This window comes from Polypterus senegalus, chromosome 2 (assembly GCF_016835505.1).
Source record: "Polypterus senegalus isolate Bchr_013 chromosome 2, ASM1683550v1, whole genome shotgun sequence".
Lineage (NCBI taxonomy): Eukaryota > Metazoa > Chordata > Cladistia > Polypteriformes > Polypteridae > Polypterus > Polypterus senegalus.
The window spans coordinates 161,672,668-161,694,407 of NC_053155.1; the positions used below are offsets into that span (position 1 = coordinate 161,672,668).

The 21,740-nt window shown below is 38.9% G+C and overlaps 1 protein-coding gene across 3 annotated transcripts in view; it reads left to right on the forward strand.

Annotated features, from left to right (window-relative positions):
- Window positions 1-21,740, forward strand: part of usp16 (ubiquitin specific peptidase 16) — a 210,019-nt gene that overhangs the window by 58,776 nt on the left and 129,503 nt on the right. For all 3 annotated transcript variants that reach the window (XM_039744906.1, XM_039744907.1, XM_039744908.1), the window contains exon 4: window positions 4,696-4,799. In XM_039744906.1, the coding sequence (XP_039600840.1) occupies window positions 4,696-4,799 (104 nt within the window). The remainder of the gene's footprint in view (window positions 1-4,695; window positions 4,800-21,740) is intronic.

A 21,740-nucleotide genomic window follows, 5' to 3' on the forward strand; every position in this document is an offset into this window, starting at 1 on the left:
GCCATCCAGTAATCATCTCTCTGTTTTATACCTTTAATCCAGGGTTCCCTCCTAAAGCATTGCAGCAGATGAACAGCCATGTTGTAGAGGTGCCCTCTGCCCACCACTTCCTGACTATCGTCTACCTCCTCCTCCTCCTGCTGTTCAGTGTAACCCCACCCCCTGACAATAGGCACTGCCCTCTGCTTATCCTCCTATTCCTTCTGGTGTGCCCCTGCCTGCCGGGCTGCCTACTGGACATGTTCTTATCCTCCTCCTTGGCACCCTCTCCCACCTCAAGCAGGTCACCAAGTCTCCTCTCCAGCAGGATCACTAGTGGGAGCACATCATTCCAGCCAGCGTTCTCCTGGGTGACATATTTATTAGTCTGCTTGAAAGGAGCCAGCACCTTGCAGAGCTGCCACATCTACTGCCACTGATCCCCAGTAAAATATCCAGTGGTGGTGCTTGGCCTCTGCTCCATCATGCAGTGGTTCACTGCCCTGTGCTGTTCCCACAGTTGCTACAGTGTGTACAAGGTGGAATTCCACTGTATTGTTGCATCTGAAACAAACCTGTTTCAGAGGGTAGGATTGCAGGTGGTGCTGTTCTTGCATTTTTTAAGCAACATGCTGGCAGTAGGGGAGCAGTGAAAATAGCTGCAGACCCACCATTCCTTGCTCAGAAGCTTACCCAACCCTGGGTAAGTTCAGAGGAACCTCTGCACCACGAGGTTGAACACCAGGTGTAATTGTGCCCACCTAACGGCACCCTCCCCAGCCCTTATGAAAGTGACTCATTGGGCTGTAAAAGATAATGACGCCTGTGCCCATGGTTACTTCTCCGTGTGTTGGTGTTAAAGTGCATAGAGTTGCTTTGGCTGCACAGCTACTTGCTGTTGCTGCTGGCTGTCTCTGCAAGACTGACAGGTACTGACGCAGGTGGCTGAGAGGACTTTCATGGGTTGGTGATACTGCACCCTTGATCAACTCCACGGTCACAACCAGCTTTCCTTCCTTCAGCCTTCATGGGAATTGAATTGTTTTTGCGGGGAAGAATATAAAATATGCAAACACACAAAAAAGCCAGAGGACAAATACTATTTTTGGATTAAGCCTGTTCAAGAATAGTTTTATTTTGTTGTGTAACCATCCCCAATGCACAAAAAGCTTAAAATAATACACATTTCTTTGATATGTTTTCTACCATGTAATCTTTTGTTATGTATTATAATTTTAGTAGATTATATATATATATAAAATTCTTTTCGTGCTTGAAACGGAAATTGCGTATAACCACAGAACATATTATAATAAAGGAACTAATCACTTTGTTTGTGGACGCCATTTTTATATCGTCTTTACGAATTGTTATTATTTGTGTGAGAGTTATTTCACTGATATTGAAAAGAAGTAAACACAAAGATGCCAATCTATCCCATAGAAGTGTGCCCCGTGTCGCCATCTCCCAGCCCTCCTCTCTGGACTGCAGCACTGAGCCGTCCTCTGCCAGGCACGTTCTGACGGAGAAGTTTTATTTATTCGTCCAAGTGACTGTCGTGGAAACTGCCACATTGTAACTTTTTTTTAATTGGCAGTACTTGATAGTAGAAGAGATGAAGAAAACAGCTTTGCGTCTTTCTACTTTTTAACTGTGCCAAGCTGTAAACAATGTGAAGACGAGACCACTTTCAGTGGCGAGGGGTCCTGACAACATAGTGGACGCTGCGAGGCGCAGAATGTCGGGCTGCTCCGCCGGGTCGACAGCTTTGCAGTTTCAGGCAGCGTCCTCTCTTCTCGCACTGTTTGTGACACTTCAAGTGCCCCGTCGGCTCCTTGGACAGTGGATATCTTTGCGAATGAGTGTAATCAGTGCCATCGAAGTGTGACTCTCTTGGTAAATTGCGGTGCACGGCTACTTACTCACCCTTAAGGTGAGTTTGGGTCACTAAAACCCCGCAACATTCAAGGTTGCTTTTGTGATGAATTCTTTTAAGAAGATGGAGGGTTTACATCTAAGAAGATGTACCAACCTCTTCATGTGAAGTATTGGACTTGGGAATTGTTTGGACCTTCTGCCCGTTAAACACGAATGGTCAGCATCTACATTTCTCAGAATATTTTTTCTCTTAAATCACAGGCACGTAGTGCAAGGTTGTCAAGCAGGTAGTTTACCCGAAACCACTGCAGTAGTACTCAATGTATCTTTACTCCTTAAAGGTTAATGTTTCACTGTTTAATAATTTATACACTTCTTATATATCATTCAAATTCTCTTATGCAAATGTTTTACTGTTTAATAATTTATACACTTCTTATATGTTCTTCAAACTCTTTTATCAAAATGTTTTACTACTTAATAACTTATTTTATAAATACATTTTATTTTTTTCCCTTGCACTCAGTGAGCGAAGCCACTGGGTAATCAGCTAGTATGTATGTGTATTGTGAACGTCACCCGGGCACAGACAGGCAGATATGTTGTTTTCCACCACCACATGTTTATTTACAATTATTTACAATGTTCAAAAAGTGCACACAAACCCCAAGTCCCCAAAGTCCTGGCCAACACACAATGCCTCCACTCTTCAGGCCGCCTCCACTCTCCTCTGCTTAGTCCTTCTTCCACCCGACTCCAGCCCCGAATGAAGGGAGTCGGCCCCTTTTATCCTCACCCGGATATGCTCCAGGTGCTCCCCGGCAATCACCTGTCGACATGCCCCTGTGTGGCGGAAGTACCGGCTGTACTCCCGGAAGCATTTTGGGTGTCCCTGCTTCTCTTCCCCCCAGGACTTACTGGTGTGGTCCAGGGTTCCCAAGGCATTGGGGCACCCCCTGGTGGTGACCACGGGCCCCTACAGGGTTGGGCTTCCATGCCCTCAACCCATGGCCCCGAAAGCAACCAGGGTGGCGGCCCCCACGTGATCCAATATGGGCGCATGCCCTCTTCCGGTCCTTTATGGCGTCCCGGCTGAGTCGTCGCCCCTGGCACCTCTGTATATATACTGTATGTGTGTGTGTGTATATATATATATATATATATATATATATATATATATATATATATATATATATATATATATATATATAGCATAAGTTATATTAGTATTTGTTCCTCATTTTGATTATTATAATCATGCCAAATTATTAGCTGTCTGTTTGTGCTGTGTCCAGGGCAAAACATTCTTGCCACTGTATATTAAAGTATCGTCAGTGCACCTGATTTTATCAGGCAGCTTATTGAAATATTTTTCCAAATCAACACTCCTCCAAAAATATTTAAAAAACAGAGCCTAATAAGTTGTTGTCTCCTATACAGAATTGGTTAACCACAGTAGAGGATTTGCTATTCTTGTGCCAGATCTTGATTGTCAAAAGCAAACAATTCTTTGATCTGGTTTTAAATCATTTACAAACACACATTTACCGAGTAAATGCCTTTTATTCTGTAAGCAACAAAAAAAATGCAGTTAGTCATTTTAAACAATAGTTTAAAATCAGCCAATTTAACACTATGTTCACACTACAACCCTGATTACTCAATTCTGATTTTTTGCTCAGATCAGATTTGCCTACCATGACAGTAAACTTTACCTAACAGTAACGTGAATGCATCTGTCCTCATTGAACATTGGTATGTTTGTGCACAAGGAGACAGTTGTCACAGCTGTAGCATTCCTTGACAGAGGCAAATATAGGCATACAGACAAAAAACACATGAATTCTGATATAACTGTTTCCATTTATGTCGCTTGGTGAATCGGGTACGTATTCTATCTAGTACGACATATGAAAGTGATAAATTTGAAAAGATTGGGATTCTGTGTCCACACAGCCTGGAAAACATCAGTTTTGTGTCACATTAAGCAAAAAAAATCCAATTTGAGTAACTTCAGCCTGGTAATGTGAACATAGTTAAAATATATTGTATTGCTATTTTGCAGAGTTTTGCACTTCTTTGAAATACAGATTTAATGTAATCTCTATATACAGTACATATATAAAATCCAACATCTGTCTGCCTGTATGTTTGTCCTCTTGTCAGGAATGGGGAGCTGGGCAGGCCCCTGTTCGAGTCGGTCTTCCTCTGGCCACAGTTTGGAGCATACCTTTCCTCCGCTTAGCTAGCGATACCTGTTTGTTTATTGATTTTTAAAGTTTGTCCTGTTTCACTACAAAGTGGGCAGAGCCGTAGAGGATAGCTAGTATTATATAAAAGAAAAAATTGTAAGTATTTTACATTAAAATAACATCGTATAGTTATCCATTTAAAAACAAATTGATAGCGGAAATTAATAATATACAACCAGGTTTTCACAAACTATTTGCATTTAGTTCAGGTCAATGTTGCTTTCAGCTTTATATCTTCTCTTTCTACAAAAATTGGTTTACGTTCCAAAGTCTTGAATTAAACTGATCAGCAACAATACATGAATAATTAAACTTTTTCACTATATTCCTAATGTTCATGTAAAATTCTTTTATGGAATTTGTATAAAATGGAGAAAACTTGCAAATTGTTTGGGGCACTGGTGCAGTTCTTACATTTTTCACTTAGTTTCTACAGAATTTTTTACACATTTTTATCAGGTGTGTATCTCATATACTGCATATGGGTCAACTGTGTTTTAAATCATATTTTAGCTGCAATGAAAAAGAAAATATAATTTTCAAACATTAATATTGAAATATAAATTTGTAATTTTATTTTTCAAAGGGTTGTGGAAGAGATTCTGAAAATCAACATGCTGTAAAACATTTTGAAAAACTACATTCAGACCCTCACTGTTTAGTCCTAAGCTTGGACAACTGGAGTGTTTGGTGAGTTTAACCTTAGAGAAGAGTACTATATGTTGTTAATCTCAAAACTTAACATGTTTATCAATAAGGACCTGCCAATTCCCCCATGAAACGTTTAAACTTTAAATCCTATGTAAAATATACTGGTCGGATTACAAAGTGAGTTTATTCTTTTTTAAAATAAAGTAAAATTTTGCATTTTAGTAGGAATTTCACTGTAATCTGTATTTGTGGCAATATTACTGCTACACTACTGCCTTCAGCATATATTGATAATACAAGGAGTTCGTGGTGCTTGGATTCATGCATCAAATTCTAAAATTGTCATCTGTTTGCCACAGTAGAAATTAAAATACATCAGATCAAGTTCCATATTTTCAGTCATCTGCATGTTCTTAGCTGGTAAGAGTTCAACCTGGTATGGTCTTCTGCTGCTGTAATCTGTGTTTGTAGAGCTGTTATTAATACATTTTTGGAGTATTTGTAACCTTTTTGTTGGCTTAAATGACTGTGACTGTTCTCCTCTGACTTTGTTTATTAGCAAAGTGTTTTTACCAAAATAGCTGCAGTTCACTTGATGTTTTCTTTCTTTTTCTTCATTCTCAGGATGTTAATAAGCATCAAAATTTTCTTTGGAACCAGCATGTTTGGCACTAGCAGTCATTCCACTGTCAGAGTAGCCTATGTCATGTGTGCTAGCCATTCTTTTGTTTAGTCAAAAAACAACTATATTTCTCGAGCATGTCGGCATGTTATGTACGATATATTGAATTGCAGTCACTAAATTGGCTACAGAAATGAAGCATGCTATTAGCAATAATGGGGAGATGTAACTAATAAAATGGTCACTGAGTTTGTCTTGTTTTTAATACTTTCTGTAAGGCAATCTTTAAATGGTTCATTACTTCAGCTGTCTTTGACAACATGTAATCCATTAACTTTTCAAAGGTAACACATACAATGTACATTTCATGGGTCTTCAATATGAAACACTGCATATATATGTGTGTGTATATATGTTTAGTTACAAAATTGAAATTTGGCAGAATAGAGCATCTAGGGCAGCAAATATCCACAAAAAATTTGTACCTCAAAATCTGAGATCATGGTCTTCTCTTAGAAAAGAGCAGCTTGTTCTTTGTTGGTTAGGAGTAAGCATCTGTCTCAAATCAAAGCGTGATGTACTTCAGGGTCTTGAGAGTAGAGGTGGTTGTGAGAGCAGTCCTTGTAGTAGCAGCATTAGCAGTTTTACAGAAGTTGTATTTGACTGTGGTGGTGAAGCTGGAGCTAACTACATACCTGGATGAAACATTTTGATTTATGAGTCATCGCCATCCTCACATATGATCACAAGCTTCGGGAAGTGAAAAAGAATGAGATCATGAGTTCAAGCAGCCAAACTGAGTTTCCTTTGCAGGGTTGCTCAGTTAAATCTCATTGATACCATAGGAAGCTCAAGAAAAAGGGAGAACCTTGGAGTAGAATTGTTGATTTTCTGGATTAAGACAAGCCAGTGGAGGGAGAACAAGCATGTAGTTGCTCCTCCCACAGAGGATATTTTGGCATTTTCACATACAGAATACTGGGGGACAGACTATATCTCTCCACTCTCCACTGACATGACTTAAGAGTTCCTTTGGAGAAGCTAGAGAAACTTGCTGGGGATAGTGTGGCTTGGTTCATATTGTTGATATATTACTGCTGTGGCTTTTACCAGGGATGGAGAATGAAAATGATGATGATGATGATTAGTGTTGATGGGCGAAATTCATCAAAGCATTGCTTTTCTCAGCTTAATAAGCTATATTTGCCATTGACATGGCTCACTGAATATTTTCTTAGAAATTCGCTGTATGGCCAGTGGCTTAGACAAGCATTTTTGTTCCCAGCACCATTGTGACATCACAGAACTGTAGCAGCCACAGGCACAACTTTCACATATGCATACTGTTAAGATTGCTGCCACAACTTGATCAGTACTCCAGCCTTCCACCCTTCCATACATTAAAAAAAAACTTCCAGTATTTTTATGTGATGGTTACATTACCTGACCACAATGAGTATATTGTAAGTACTGTTTGTTTTGAAAATTGTCATTATCGTAGATTGGGACCAATCAGAGTTAAGTGTGATAATGTTCACTCCTTTGCCATTTTCATATTTTTTGATTAAACTTTTAACTTTGTGTAGTGACTTGACCTGTGAGAGAACAAGCAAGTGAGTCTCCACAGGGGCTGGTTATGCTCTATAAGAGTGAGCCATGCACACAGAGGGATCTTAAAAAGAGGTGCAATGAATAGCACAGCAAGTGAAACGGTCCAACTCGGAACTGACGAAGGAAAGAAAGTGGCCAATGTGGTTTGAAGGCTCGTGAGATCAGCAATCTCCCTTATGGATGAAGAGGATGAGCAGCAGACTGACACACTGAAATGAGCAGCTGTTAAATGGTCCTTGATAGGACCATTTATTGTCTTCTGATCATCTACTAATGTTAGATAAGAGAAATGCTGATCAAGCTTTTTGTCTTTAAGGGGGATTACTGTCCTTGTGAATGTCACACCTCACCGGCCATATTCTTTCCATTTTTGGGCCAGAGTCGAACCATCTGACTTGCCATACTGTTCATCACACCTCGTTTTAGGTTTGTGGCATTTAACCTCTAGTGCTCCGGGGGTTTTTGGTTAAATTGCACCTAAATTACATACCCAAAAATAAACAGCTATTACCTTTATTATTTTAAAGGACCTGCAAATGGTTGAACAGTATTGAGTATTTACAGTGACTTGTAAAAGTATTCAGTCCCCTTGAAAGTCATCATAATTTTCTGCATGACAAAAGATTTCTGCATATAATTCTGTAGATATTTAACTGAAGAAGAGGAGCTCAAAAGTTAATGTTTGCATAAGTATTAAAGCCCTACTCATTACTATTTTGTCAAGAACCATTTTCCTGCAGTAGCAGCCTTAATTGTTTTGGTTTAAGTACCTGTTTTTGCACATTGTTCAGGAATGATTCTTCCCCATCCTTCTACCTCTAGGTTTTTAGAAAAAAATATACATATACCACAAAACACTTTGTCAATCTGAAGTAACAAGTAAACAATTTTTATCTATATACGTATAACTATGTACTCAGCCAAACCTTTACTTTCAAAATAATTTTTCTTGCCAGTCCTTGAAATAATTTCAGCAAACAGCCTCCAGGGAATGGTAATTGAATCTAAGACATTTGAGCTGTAAACCTGCACACACAACGCTTCAGAGTTATACTAAGCAGTATTTACAAATTAATCATAACCTTGAGTCCTCCATCAAGCATGTTGTTCTCAGTAAAGTCAAAAGTTTGCTCTGAATCTGATTAAAGCTTTCTGCATAACGCTGTGTAACAGTATGCAAAGACAAGCTGTTACATACAGTAGCAGTGCTCCAGACAAAGATTCACCTCAAGGAGCCAGTGGCTTCTGAAAGAAGAAATAAGAAGCCAATAGCTTTGATTTAGATGCCAAATAATCAAATATTTAAAATATTAATCTTTCAATCTCTTACCTTTCTAAGCTCCATGTATGTGCACCTAATTTGTTTCCTTCTCCTGTGCAATGCATCCTTACCTTATGCTTTTATGGCTGTCTTGATGAGTTGGGTAAATTTCTAACTATATACTGTCATCAAGTGTAATGTAGTCTGAGTCTGTGTCACTTACCATAAGAATATCAGTGTCAGAGGGCCATCCAGTGTAATTTGGTCTTTTTTTTATTCTTGATTGAAGTAAGTTAGCATTTGATATAGGGCTCAAGATCAAACTGCTCAAGCACTAGGCCTTCTGTTCTGACCCTGAGTAAATCATCCAAGGTTAAAACATTGAGTGAGTTTTTTTTACTATGATTTTATTCTGTTCTTTGCTGAAAAGCCACATTCACACTGAGCTACTGAAATAAACGGAACAATGATGATGTCAACAAGATGTAGAATATTGTGGAAATCTGTGTAATAAAGCACTTTTGTCAGTAAGGCATGTCTGAGAATTGGCATGTAATCAGAATTTTTAGCAATCTCCATTCTGTTTGTACTGCCTTGACATAACATGCATGCTTCAACAACACTTTTAATACCAGTTAAAGTATCAGTCTCATGTTCTCCAATTGTGGTTAAATCTTTTGGCCATGAAGAATGTTAGCTGTACAGTGTTCATTTTTCAAGCAGCTTACAGGGGTACACATTTCTACAGCACAGTCTCAGCTATGGAAATGAGAATTGGCTCAGACACAGGAAGCAGAGGGTGATGGTGCGAGGAACCTCTTCAGAATTGGCCGATGTTAAGAGTGGTGTCCCACAGGGGTCAGTGCTAGGGCCACTGCTATTTTTAATAAATATAAATAATTTAGATAGTAATGTAAGTAACAAGCTGGTTAAGTTTGCAGATGATACCAAGATAGGTGGATTAGCAAATAATTTGTAATCCGCTATATATCATTACAGAAGGACTTGGATAGCATACAGGCTTGGGCAGACTAGTGGCAGATGAAATTTAATTTCATTAAATGTAAAGTATTACACATAGAAAGTAAAAATGTTAGGTTTGAATACACAATGGGCGGTCAGAAAATCGAGAGTACACCTTATGAGAAGGATTTAGGAGACATAGTAGACTCTAAGATATCGACTTTCCGACAGTGTTCAGAAGCCATTAAGAAGGCAAACAGAATTTTAGGTTATATAGTCCAGTGTATGGAGTACAAGTCCAAGGAGGTTATGCTTAACCTTTATAATGCACTGGTGAGGCCTCATCTTGAGTACCGTGTGCAGTTTTGGTCTCCAGGCTACAAAAAGGACATAGTAGCGCTAGAAAAGGTCAAGAGAAGAGAGACTAGGCTGATTCCAGGGCTACAGGAGTTGAATTCTTAGGAAAGATTAAAAGAGCTGAGCCTATACAGTTTAAGCAAAAGAAGATTAAGATGTGACATGATTGAAGTGTTCAAAATTATGAAGGGAATTAGTCCAGTGGATTGAGACTGTTAATTTAAAATGAGTTCATCAAGAACACTGGGACACAGTTGGAAACCTGTTAAGGGTAAATTTCGCACAAACATTTGGAAGTTTTTCTTCACACAAAGAATGATAGACACTTGGAATAAGCTACCAAGTAGTGTGGTATACAGTAATACTTTAGGGACTTTCAAAACTCAACTTTTTTTGGAAGAAATAAGTGGATAGGACTGGCGAGCTTTGTTGGGCTGAATGGCCTGTTCTCGTCTAGAGTTTTCTAATGTTGTAAGAAATTGACAGTCTGTTGTGAAATTTTTAGTCTTGGGCAATCTCAGTGACGTTCGGGGAGGGTGTAGGCATGACATCATACACATAACCATATTCTGAATCAGTGCTCCACCGAGTGTCTGTGTGGGTAGTTGTGTCATGTGTGGATATTGTACTGTTCGAATTTGATAGCGCTCAAAGTTTTCATTGCGATGAAGAAAAAAGCGAGAAACAGCATCAGTTTATGCTGAAAAAAACAAAATGACATCATTTTCAACCTGTATTCATACCTGTATTTAAATTTTAAAAATTACATCTGTCTAATTTTCAAATAAAATATTTTTTGCAGTTTAAGAAGCGCTGTTTGTTAATACAGGTGTTGTTGAGCTGAGGTCACTCAGTTGCACGAGAGACCCGAAGGTGAATCCAGGTTTCCAAGGAAATTACAGGTACTTTATTACTGTATACAGAAGGCACATAATATATTCAGACTTCATTCAAAATAGGAGCTGTCATTTCTATACTCAAGCACATGAGGTAGGAACTGTGATACTAGGGCAATTATCCTGCTTTAGCTCCCATCTTCAGATTAGATAAACACCAGCGGCTTGGTATTACCACTGTGGCAGATTAGGAGAAGGCTAGGAGGAGCAGGTGTAAGCCTGGTGTTAAAAATTCTAAACATCATGCAACAAGTATGTTACACAGTAAGCCTGATCCTGTAGAGGACAACCAATTCGTTTGCCCTTTGTTTACTGTTTACTAGATGCCACAGAGCAGCTACTGAGTGGTCCTTGTGCTGCTGCTGTTAGAGATGGTGAATTGCTGGTGGCCCTGGTCACCATACTATACATATTTTCCCCTTATTCGTTATAATTAAATTTCCATTATAACTAAATATTTTTATGGTTCCATGAACTTTGTTACAACGGATTCCCTTTATACAGGAAAAAGAGTTTTATAGTATAATGATTCCTGCTGTGAATTTTAGATACCCAATTTAAAGAGGGCAAGGGATTTTTTTTTTAAGTCGAACTTAAACTGTTTCATTCACATGGTTCTAATCACTCATATGACAGAGATGAAATTCGAGTTCCACAACAAAGCTTTGCCATTTCAGGTGACTACCTGTTGAAGCTCATCGAGAGAATGCCAAGAGTGTGCAAAGCAGTAATCAGAGCAAAGGGTGGCTATTTTGAAGAAACTAGAATATAAAACATGTTTTCAGTTATTTCACCTTTTTGTTAAGTACATAACTCCACATGTGTTCATTCATAGTTTTGATGCCTTCAGTGAGAATCTACCAATGTAAATGGTCATGAAAATAAAGAAAACACATTGAATGAGGAGGTGTGTCCAAACTTTTGGCCTGTACTGTATGTTAATGGTACATTAGCTCAACAATAAAAAAATGGCCTTTTGCATCTGTTACAATGTAGTTAGTTTAAAGTTTCAATGATTTCATTCACTACTGGCAAACTAAGTAGAAATAATAATTGCCAAAGCCTATTTTTGGTCAAACTTGTGACTATTTTAGTCACAGTTTGGAGCCCTGCATAGGCATTATATTTTTTGACATTTACACAAAGCTGTAACATGTAGTACAAATGACCAGTCATAGACATTAGGATGCTCTGAACCTCAGCTATCCAATGGAAATGAACCTTTCACTCTAGGCAGCTCAATGCATTTTGGATATTTGATAAAAGCAGACTAACTCGGCAGTAACATGCTGCTTGACATAGGTATTATGTGTGCAAATTGCATATTTTAATAATGAAAGAGAGCAGGCAACATGTAAACTTAGATTTCTTTGAAAGAAGATATATGTAGTAATGAAAAAATACCATTCTTGCTTTTTGATTGACTTGTGGATTTATCGCATTGTTCACAAAAAACTTTGAAGTATGGCTGTTTTCTCCCAGTGGCACAAAAATATTGGAACTACGAAATACAAAACGCACACAGAAACTGTGATTGGACAAGATTGTACACAAGAAGCTGGTGCCTGATATGCTATGAGAGCAGTAGCAACATTTTATGTACAGTGCCCTCCATAATGTTTGGGACAAAGACACATTTTTCCTTGATTTACCCCTCTGTTCCACAGTTTAAAATTTCAAATCAAACAATTCAGACGTGATTAAAGTGCACATTGCATACTTTATTTTTACTGTTATAAACGTTGCAGTCACAGCATTTACAAATTACAACCCTTTTTACACATGGTCCGTCCATTTCAGGTCACCCTAATGTTTAGGACATAGCAATGTCAAGTATATTAAAGCAGTTGAATTTTGTGCTGTGTAGCATATCCCTTGCATGCATTGACAAGTTGAGAAAAAGTAAAAATTTTTGGCATGTCACATCAGCTCTATGTCCACAGACGAAAAACAAATTTTTTAAAGAAAAGCTCATCATATCTACTGTGAAGGAGGAGCGGGGTTGGTTGTGCTTTGAGACTGCATTGCTGCATCTGGCATGCTGTGCCTTGACTCTCTGCAGGGAACAATAAAATCTCAAGACATTCTGAAGTGAAATGTACTCACCAGTGTTAGAAAGCTCTGTCTCAGTTGCAGGTCATGGATTCTACAACAGGATAATGACATAAATACCTATAGATCATATAAATCATGTAGAACTCCTATGGTAAGAACTGAAACATGCAGTCTGGAGTAAGTACCCTTCAAGCCTGACACTGTTGACAGATTCAGAAGTCTCATTGAGAGCTGTAGGAGTTGCTTGTTTGCAGTGATTGCCTATAAAGTTTGTGCAACAAAATATTAGGTTAAGGGTCCCATCATTTTCATCCATGCTATTTTCATTTGTGTTATTGTTTTGAATATTATTTTGAATCAAAACTCTGAAGCAAAGTTTTTATTTGTTAAATATGGAATAAATAATAGTGGGTGGCAATTACTTTTGTCAGTTTTAAGTTATTTCAGAGACAATTGTGAGTTCTTCTTTTTTGTGGTGGGGTCCCAAATAAATTTGTCCACGCATATAAGTTAGATATGTAGTGTACCCTCAAATGGATGGTAGCATACTCTTTTTTTGTTTACAAGGCATATGGTGCATTAGGGCAGATATAAGATACCTGCTACATACTTTGGATGTATATTTATGGATACCTTTACTGCCAATGGATATATAACACTAACTACTGCTGGTAACACTGACACATGGCTAATTTGCATGGATAATTAGCCATTTGCTATACCCAAAGTCCAAAACATGCAAATATTGAAGGAGTGCCAAGATTAACAACAACTTATTTCTTGTATAGCCCAGAATCGTACAAAAAATGCCTCAATTGGCTTTAACAGGCCCTGTTTTTGTCCCTTGACTCCCTAAGAAGACAAGAAAAATCTTGGGAAGGTAATTCAGGGAAAGCCCCCTTTCCAGGTAGGATGGGCATGCCGTGGGTGTCAAAGAATGGGGTAAATACAATACACAAAGCAAAACACAAGCAATCCTCTTTACAGAGCTAGATGGCCAATCAACCACTGCCACCTCAGAAATAAAATACAATAGTGCATACTACTTTGTTCTAGCACAGTGCTCCTCATCAAGTACAGGTGCAGAGTACTGCCACCACTCTCAAGTCAAAATGTAATAAGAATAGATTTTACCACTCATTAAATGCACAACTATCACAGATAAAGATACAGATTTGTTCAAATTCAACAAAAACAGTAGTAACATAAAGAAAAACGGCAATATCCGGCCATCAGTAAATTGTAGAACCAATACCAAATTGTAGTAAAGGAGTCAGATAAACCAGGCACATTAAGAAACCTGGAGACTTCAGCTAACAATCTGCCTCCCCACAATTGGCCATTCTACAGCTGAGTCGGTGCTGGGATGGTCAATTATTCCAGTGCTTCTTTATGCGAGATGACTTTTCCATGGCAGGCAAACAACTTGGCAGTAGAGTAGTAGCAACAACTGCCACGTGAGGATACCAAGAAGAGGATCAGAATAGTTAGTAACAGTTTATAAATATTATATTACTTAATATTTTAGTGCTAATGATTGAAAACAAAGATGCAGTATGCACAGCTAATCAACAGCTCTACTCAGTGTATAATAAACAGAAGTAGTAAGTCTTTAGCCAGGATTTAAAAGCTTAGACTGACCTTGTTATAGTAGAAGGCAGACGATTCCACACATTTGGGGCCATATAACTAAAAACTCATCCTTCCACTGTTATTTTATTTTTCCTTGTAATCAAAAGCAGGCTGGCATCTTGAAATCTTAATGTGTATTCTAGTTTGTAAGTAATTGAAAGTTCAGATATGTAAGCAGGGCCTTGGCCTAAAAGGAGGAATTTGAAATCTGTTCTAAACCTGACCAAGAGCCAGTGCAAGGTCTTTGTTCTTATAATAATTCTTTCAGCAGCATTTTGAATTAACTGAAAGCTGTATAAAGTACAATTGAAGTAGCCAGTGAACACTGTATTGCAGTAGTCAATCCTACTAGAAATAAATGCATGAATTAATTTCTCAGTACCCTGCATATTTAGAAATTGCCTTACTTTTCCAACATTTTCAAAATAGGAAAAGCATATTTTAGACTGTTTTGTAATGTGTGGTTTAAATGACATGCTATTGTCAAAGTTTACATCTAGATTGCAAGGTGAATTAGTAAAACTAATGCTACACATCAAAATATATTCAATGCTGGGTTGCTAAAGAGAGGGGTATGGAGATGCCACCTTGGAATTGGACCCAATGATTTCTTAGCTTGATACTATGCCTGGTAAGCTTAAGAAATACAAGGTCCTGTTTTGAGGGGCAAATATTTTAATCTGGAAATCAGAGAAGAGTAAAGAGAGAAGAGTAAAGAAAAAGGGTGAGAGGAGACATGGGTTACTTAATGTTTAGCCCAGAATAGGGTCTTAATGGAGTATTAATGTGGTTCCAAATTGGAAGGTGGGTATAGATCGAATGGTAAAATTCAAAATCAAAAGGTGAAATTGTCATGGATCAAAGTGTAATGTTTTCCACAGAGCCTTCTGGAGTTCCATAAAAAAGCAGGCATATGTTTTATTTCAGGACAGAACTTTGGAGCTTGAGATAGAGGGAGCAAGAATCTTATAAAATTAATATGGGGCAATATAATAGTCCTTATTAATGAAGGTTTAAACTGAAAAGACAGGAAAAAGGAAGACAATGAGATGATGAGGGTCTTTAATGTTCTTTAAAGTATAGCTGTATTTGAGGCTGCATCATCTTAATAGAGAGGCAGAGATGTCCATGTCCAAATATCAGAAAGCTCCTGCCCGAGGTATAGAAAGAGGAAGAGCAGACTGGCAGGAAAATTGATTAAGGGAGAGGAGGGACAAATTATTCTTATTGATTTTGTAGCCAGACAGGGTTTCATAGGTATCAAAACAGGCTAAGCACTTGGTTTAGGTCATAAAGTGGATTTCCGCAATATAGCAGTTTAACCACATATATAAATATAGTATAATGTTGACAAAGTACATGTGTACTGAAGTGACTTTAGCTGCAGGTAGAAGCTCCTGTCACACTTTTTGCAACTGTTATGATTCTGCCTTTTTCCAGAAATGGCTCCATAAGCTTTATGACCAGTCTCAGAAAGTCTTTCTCCCATGTGATAACTGGAATCTTTCCCTGAATGAGGAGTGGCATTGCACATGTACTTTGTCAGCATGCCAGTGTCCATCAAACACAGGAAGCTCTGCAGTCTACTTGTGACTTTTTGTTGTGAGAAGATAAGTAAATAAATCAAAGTAAATAACATTCGATCTGGCTTTTATATAATTAACATATACAGTAAATGTAATATAAAGACCATCACAAAACATAATCACAAATGGGGCTTTGCACAATACCTTGGCAAGCTCTGTAATCCCTGCTGTTTCGTTGAAGGACATGTGTGTGACAGATTCACTGGCAGGATGATGCACGGCCTCTTGCTGCATCCAAACGGTGCAATCTTGCACCTTTGCGACTGGTGCAGCTGCGTTGTTCTTATGTGTGACTAGACGTTTCTTGTGGGGAGGACTTCTGTTCTCTTTCTATGATGTAGAACCCTCATCCTCATCTGAGTTCACCTCTGTTATAGCACGCCTTTATTTGAAAACTAACAGTGTCAGATCCGGAGACCACGAACATGACTTAGAGAATAAAAGTGAATAATGAAACAAAATGCTAACTTTTACAAGTACCATAAATTTACATCAGCTATTACAAACTCAAATAAATCAAATGTATGTTTTTATTTTATAATAGTAATAATAATATCCGCTCACTACTCAAAACGGTACAATGCATGATAGACCCGGAGTCAAACCCGCCACCTCTCAACTTGGAGACAGCAGTTCTTACCTGTACACCAGCCAAGCAGTCATATATGTGGGTGTATGGTACCCTATCCCAATTTATTTTACTTTGGTTAAATTATTGGAAAAAAGCACACTTGTTTTGTTATATCTGTGTCTTTTGTGAAAGTGTTTATTTGATATTTGGACTTAAGTCTTCATACATTATACACTTTATGTCAGCATTTTACCAGTTATTAGTAGAACATGAAAAAAATTTCTGTTCTAGTTATATTTTCAACATTTCTTGTCTTGTATTTCCCATCATCCTACATTTACACAGATCGTTGTAGACACGGAACACATATGAAATGTAGAGTCATATGAAAAAGTTTGGGAACACCACTTAATTCTTTGGATTTTTGTTTATCATTGGCTGAGCTTTCAAAGTAGCAACTTCATTTTAATATATGACATGTCTTATGGAAACAGTAGTATTTCAACAGTGACATTTAGTTTATTGGATTAACAGAAAATATGCAATATGCATCATAACAAAATTAGACAGGTGCATAAATTTGGGCACCCCAACAGAGATATGACATCAATACTTGGGCCTCCTTTTGCAAATATAACAGCCTCTAGACGCCTCCTATAGGCTTTGATGAGTGTCTGGATTCTGGATGGAGGTATTTTTGACCATTCTTCCATACAAAATCTCTCCAGTTCAGTTAAATTTGATGGCTGCCTGCTTCAAATCATGCCATAGATTTTCGATGATATTCAAGTCAGGGGACTGTGACAGCCATTCCAGAACATTGTATTTCTCCCTGTGCATGAATGCCTTTGTAGATTTAGTGTTTTGGGTCTTTGTCTTGTTGGAATATCCAACCCCCGCGTAACTTAAACTTTGTGACTGATGCTTGAATGTTATCCTGAAGAATTTGTTGATATTGGGTTTAATTCATCTAGCCCTCGACTGTAACAAGGGCACCAGTCCCTGAACTAGCCACACAGCCCCACAGCATGATGGAACCTCCACCAAATTTGACAGTGGATAGCAGGTGTTTTGCTTGGAATGCAGTGTTCTTCTTCCACCATGCAAAGTGCTTTTTGTTATGACCGATGTGAACGTCACCCGGCACAGACAGGCGGACATGTTGTTTTCCACCACCACACGCTTATTTACAATTATTTACAATGTTCAAAAGTACACACAAACCCCAAGTCCCCAAAGTCCTGGCCAACACACAATACCTCCACTCTTCAGGCCGCCTCCACTCTCCTCTGCTTAGTCCTTCTTCCAGCCAACTCCAGCCCTGAATGAAGGGAGGCGGCCCCTTTTATCCTCACCCGGATATGCTCCAGGTGCTTCCCGCAATCACCCTTTGACACACCCCTGTGTGGCGGAAGTGCTGGCTGTACTCCCGGAAGCATTCCGGGTGTCCCTGCTACTCTTCCCCCCAGCACTTCCTGGTGTGGCGGAAGTACTGAGGTCCAGGGTTCCCAAGGCATTGGGGCACCCCCTGGTGGTGACCACGGACCCCTACAGGGTTGGGCTTCCATGCCCACAACCCGTGGCCCCCAAAGCAACCAGGGTGGCAGCCCCCACGGATCAAGGCAGGCGCACGCCTCTTCCGTCCTTCAGGGCGTCCCGGTCGGGTCGTCGCCCCTGTTACCTCTGACACCAAATAACTCAGTTTTTGTCTCATCAGTCCAAAGCACTTTGTTCCAAAATGAATCTGGCTTGTCTAAATGAGCATTTGCACACAACAGGCAACTCTGTTTGTGGTGTGAGTGCAGAAAGGGCTTCTTTCTCATCACCCTGCCATACAGATGTTCTTTGTGCAAATTGCACTGAATTGTTAAATGATGTACAGATACACCATCTGTAGCAAGATGTTCTTGCAGGTCTTCAGAGGTGATCTGTGGGTTGTCTGTAACCATTCTCACAAACCTGCGCATACCGCTCCTGTATTTGTCTTGGCCTACCAGACCTAGGTTTAATAGCATCTGTGCCTATGGCCTTCCATTTCCTGATTATATTCCTTACAGTTGAAACTGACAGTTTAAATCTCTGAGATAGCTTTTTGAAGCCTTACCCAAAACCATGATACTGAACAATCTTTGTTTTCAAATCTTTGAGTTGCTTTGAGGATCCCATGCTGTCACTCTTCAGAGGAGAGTCAAAGGCAAGCACAGATTGCAACTGACCACCTTAAATACCTTTTCTCATGATTGGATACACCTGTCTATGAAGTTCAAGGCTTAACGAGCTAATCCAACCAATGTGGTGTTGCAAGTAATCAGTATTGAGCAGTTACATGCATTCAAATCAGCAAAATTACAAGGGTACCCACATTTTGCACAGCAAGTTTTTCACATTTGATTTAATTTCATACAACTAAATACTGCTTCCCTAAAAATCTTTGTTCGGAAAACACCCCAGTTCTCAGATGTTCCTAGGAAATGAAAGGCATACCACTGTTATCTTTTTTGTTGAAAGTAGAGTAAGTTATTATGCAGGCTGAGAGGGGTTCCCAAACTTTTTCATATGACTGTATGTGTTCTAAATGATATATCCATCCATTCATCCATTATCCAACCTGCTATATCCTAACTGCAGGGTCACGGGGTCTGCTGGAGCCAACACAGGGCGCAAGGCAGGAAACAAACCCCAGGCAGGGCGCCAGCCCACCGCAGGGCATGATGATATATTATTTACCCAATATATAGTTCGCTTGAGGTACTGATTTATTTGTGCAGATCCGAGAACAATGCAGCTGGCCAAACTATGATACATAGCAAAATGAGTCACAAAATCAACCAGAATGTTCAAGCAAATTATAGAAAAAACCTGATCTAAATCCGTTAAATAGTTCTCTTGTGGAAAAGCGGACAGACAGACTGTCCTTGGATTTTATATATTATATATTAGTTAACCTTCAAAATAATGTGCAGTTAAAGTCTCAACAGCATTCTCAGCTTTTCTGGAGCTTAGTAGAGGCAGAGAACTATAAGAAAAGAATCTTCACCAAGCAGCTCTGAAAATGTCTGCTTTGCTTGGGTCTACATAGCTCTGTAAGTCTGTTTTTCTGACATGAATGTCATTAAATCAAAGTTCAGAACAAAACTGACAGATGCACATTTTAATGACTTCATAAGAGTGAACCTAGGTGGCTAAACTCCACCATTCACCTCTCTTGTTAACTCCATGCAGTGCCAGTTATTTCACTAACTAAAAAACACATCACACATGCAACTGGACATGTGAATACTCTTGTGAAGTGAAACAATTACATGTAACAAAATGACGAATTAATATCTGTGTATTTGTAATTGCATTGTTTTGTTTTGACAGCATTCATGTTTTAACTCAGTAGTGTGAGATACACTAGAAATTGCATACAGACTTACAAAATGCACTTGCAGGTGAACTAAATATTTTTTTGTGATGTTTTAATGCAAAATGTGAGTTGTGGACACCAACATTTTGTAAATGTTCAGGTAAAACAAGCTTATTCAGTTTGGGTTGAAATAAGCTATGAGAATAAATGTTAGAAAACATGAGTACAGTGGTGTGAAAAACTATTTGCCCCCTTCCTGATTTCTTATTCTTTTGCATGTTTGTCACACAAAATGTTTCTGATCATCAAAAACATTTAACCATTAGTCAAATATAACACAAGTAAGCACAAAATGCAGTTTTTAAATAATGTTTTTTATTATTTAGGGAGAAAAAAAATCCAAACCTACCTGTGTGAAAAAGTAATTGCCCCCCGAACCTAATAACTGGTTGGGCCACCCTTAGCAGCAATAACTGCAATCAAGCGTTTGCGATAACTTGCAATGAGTCTTTTACAGCGCTCTGGAGGAATTTTGGCCCACTCATCTTTGCAGAATTGTTGTAATTCAGCTTTATTTGAGGGTTTTCTAGCATGAACCGCCTTTTTAAGGTCATGCCATAGCATCTCAATTGGATTCAGGTCAGGACTTTGACTAGGCCACTCCAAAGTCTTCATTTTGTTTTTCTTCAGCCATTCAGAGGTGGATTTGCTGGTGTGTTTTGGGTCATTGTCCTGTTGCAGCACCCAAGATCGCTTCAGCTTGAGTTGACAAACAGATGGCGGACATTCTCCTTCAGGATTTTTTGGTAGACAGTAGAATTCATGGTTCCATCTATCACAGCAAGCCTTCCAGGTCCTGAAGCAGCAAAACAACCCCAGACCACCACACTACCACCACCATATTTTACTGTTGGTATGATGTTCTTTTCTGAAATGCTGTGTTCCTTTTACGCCAGATGTAACGGGACATTTGCCTTCCAAAAAGTTTAACTTTTGTCTCATCAGTCCACAAGGTGTTTTCCCAAACGTCTTGGCAATCATTGAGATGTTTCTTAGCAAAATTGAGACGAGCCTTAATGTTCTTTTTGCTTAACAGTGGTTTGAGTCTTGGAAATCTGCCATGCAGGCCATTTTTGCCCAGTCTCTTTCTTATGGTGGAGTCGTAAACACTGACCTTAATTGAGGCAAGTGAGGCCTGCAGTTCTTTAGACGTTGTCCTGGGGTCTTTGTGACCTCTCGGATGAGTCGTCTCTGCGCTCTTGGGGCCACTCCTGGGAAGGTTCATCACTGTTCCATGTTTTTGCCATTTGTGGATAATGGTTCTCACTGTGGTTCGCTGGAGTCCCAAAGCTTTAGAAATGGCTTTATAACCTTTACCAGACTGATAGATCTCAATTACTTCTGTTCTCATTTGTTCCTGAATTTCTTTGGATCTTGGCATGATGTCTAGCTTTTGAGGTGCTTTTGGTCTACTTCTCTGTGTCAGGCAGCTCCTATTTAAGTGATTTCTTGATTGAAACAGGTGTGGCAGTAATCAGGCCTGGGGGTGGCTATGGAAATTGAACTCAGGTGTGATACACCACAGTTAGGTTATTTTTTAACAAGGGGCAATTACTTTTTCACACAGGGCCATGTAGGTTTGGATTTTTTTTCTCCCTAAATAATAAAAAACATTATTTAAAAACTGCATTTTGGGTTTACTTGTGTTATATTTGACTAATGGTTAAATGTGTTTGATGATCAGAAACATTTTGTGTGACAAACATGCAAAAGAATAAGAAATTAGGAAGGGGGCAAATAGTTTTTCACACCACTGTAGCTCTCTGCCATTTTCATTTTGTAAAAGTAGCTCTCAGGGGAAAAAAGGTTGGAGGCCCCTGCATTAACATATTTAATTGAACTGCAATATCACATAAGACCAACAGAGGCAGTGTTCTAAATAGTACCACACAAGGCCAGTAGGTGGCAGTATTCTAATTACAGAAGTTAACTAATCAACACAGTTCAGTTACACAGCACCCTTGCAAATATATTTATTAAAGTGACACATTAAAGTATTCAAGTACGTACAATGTAC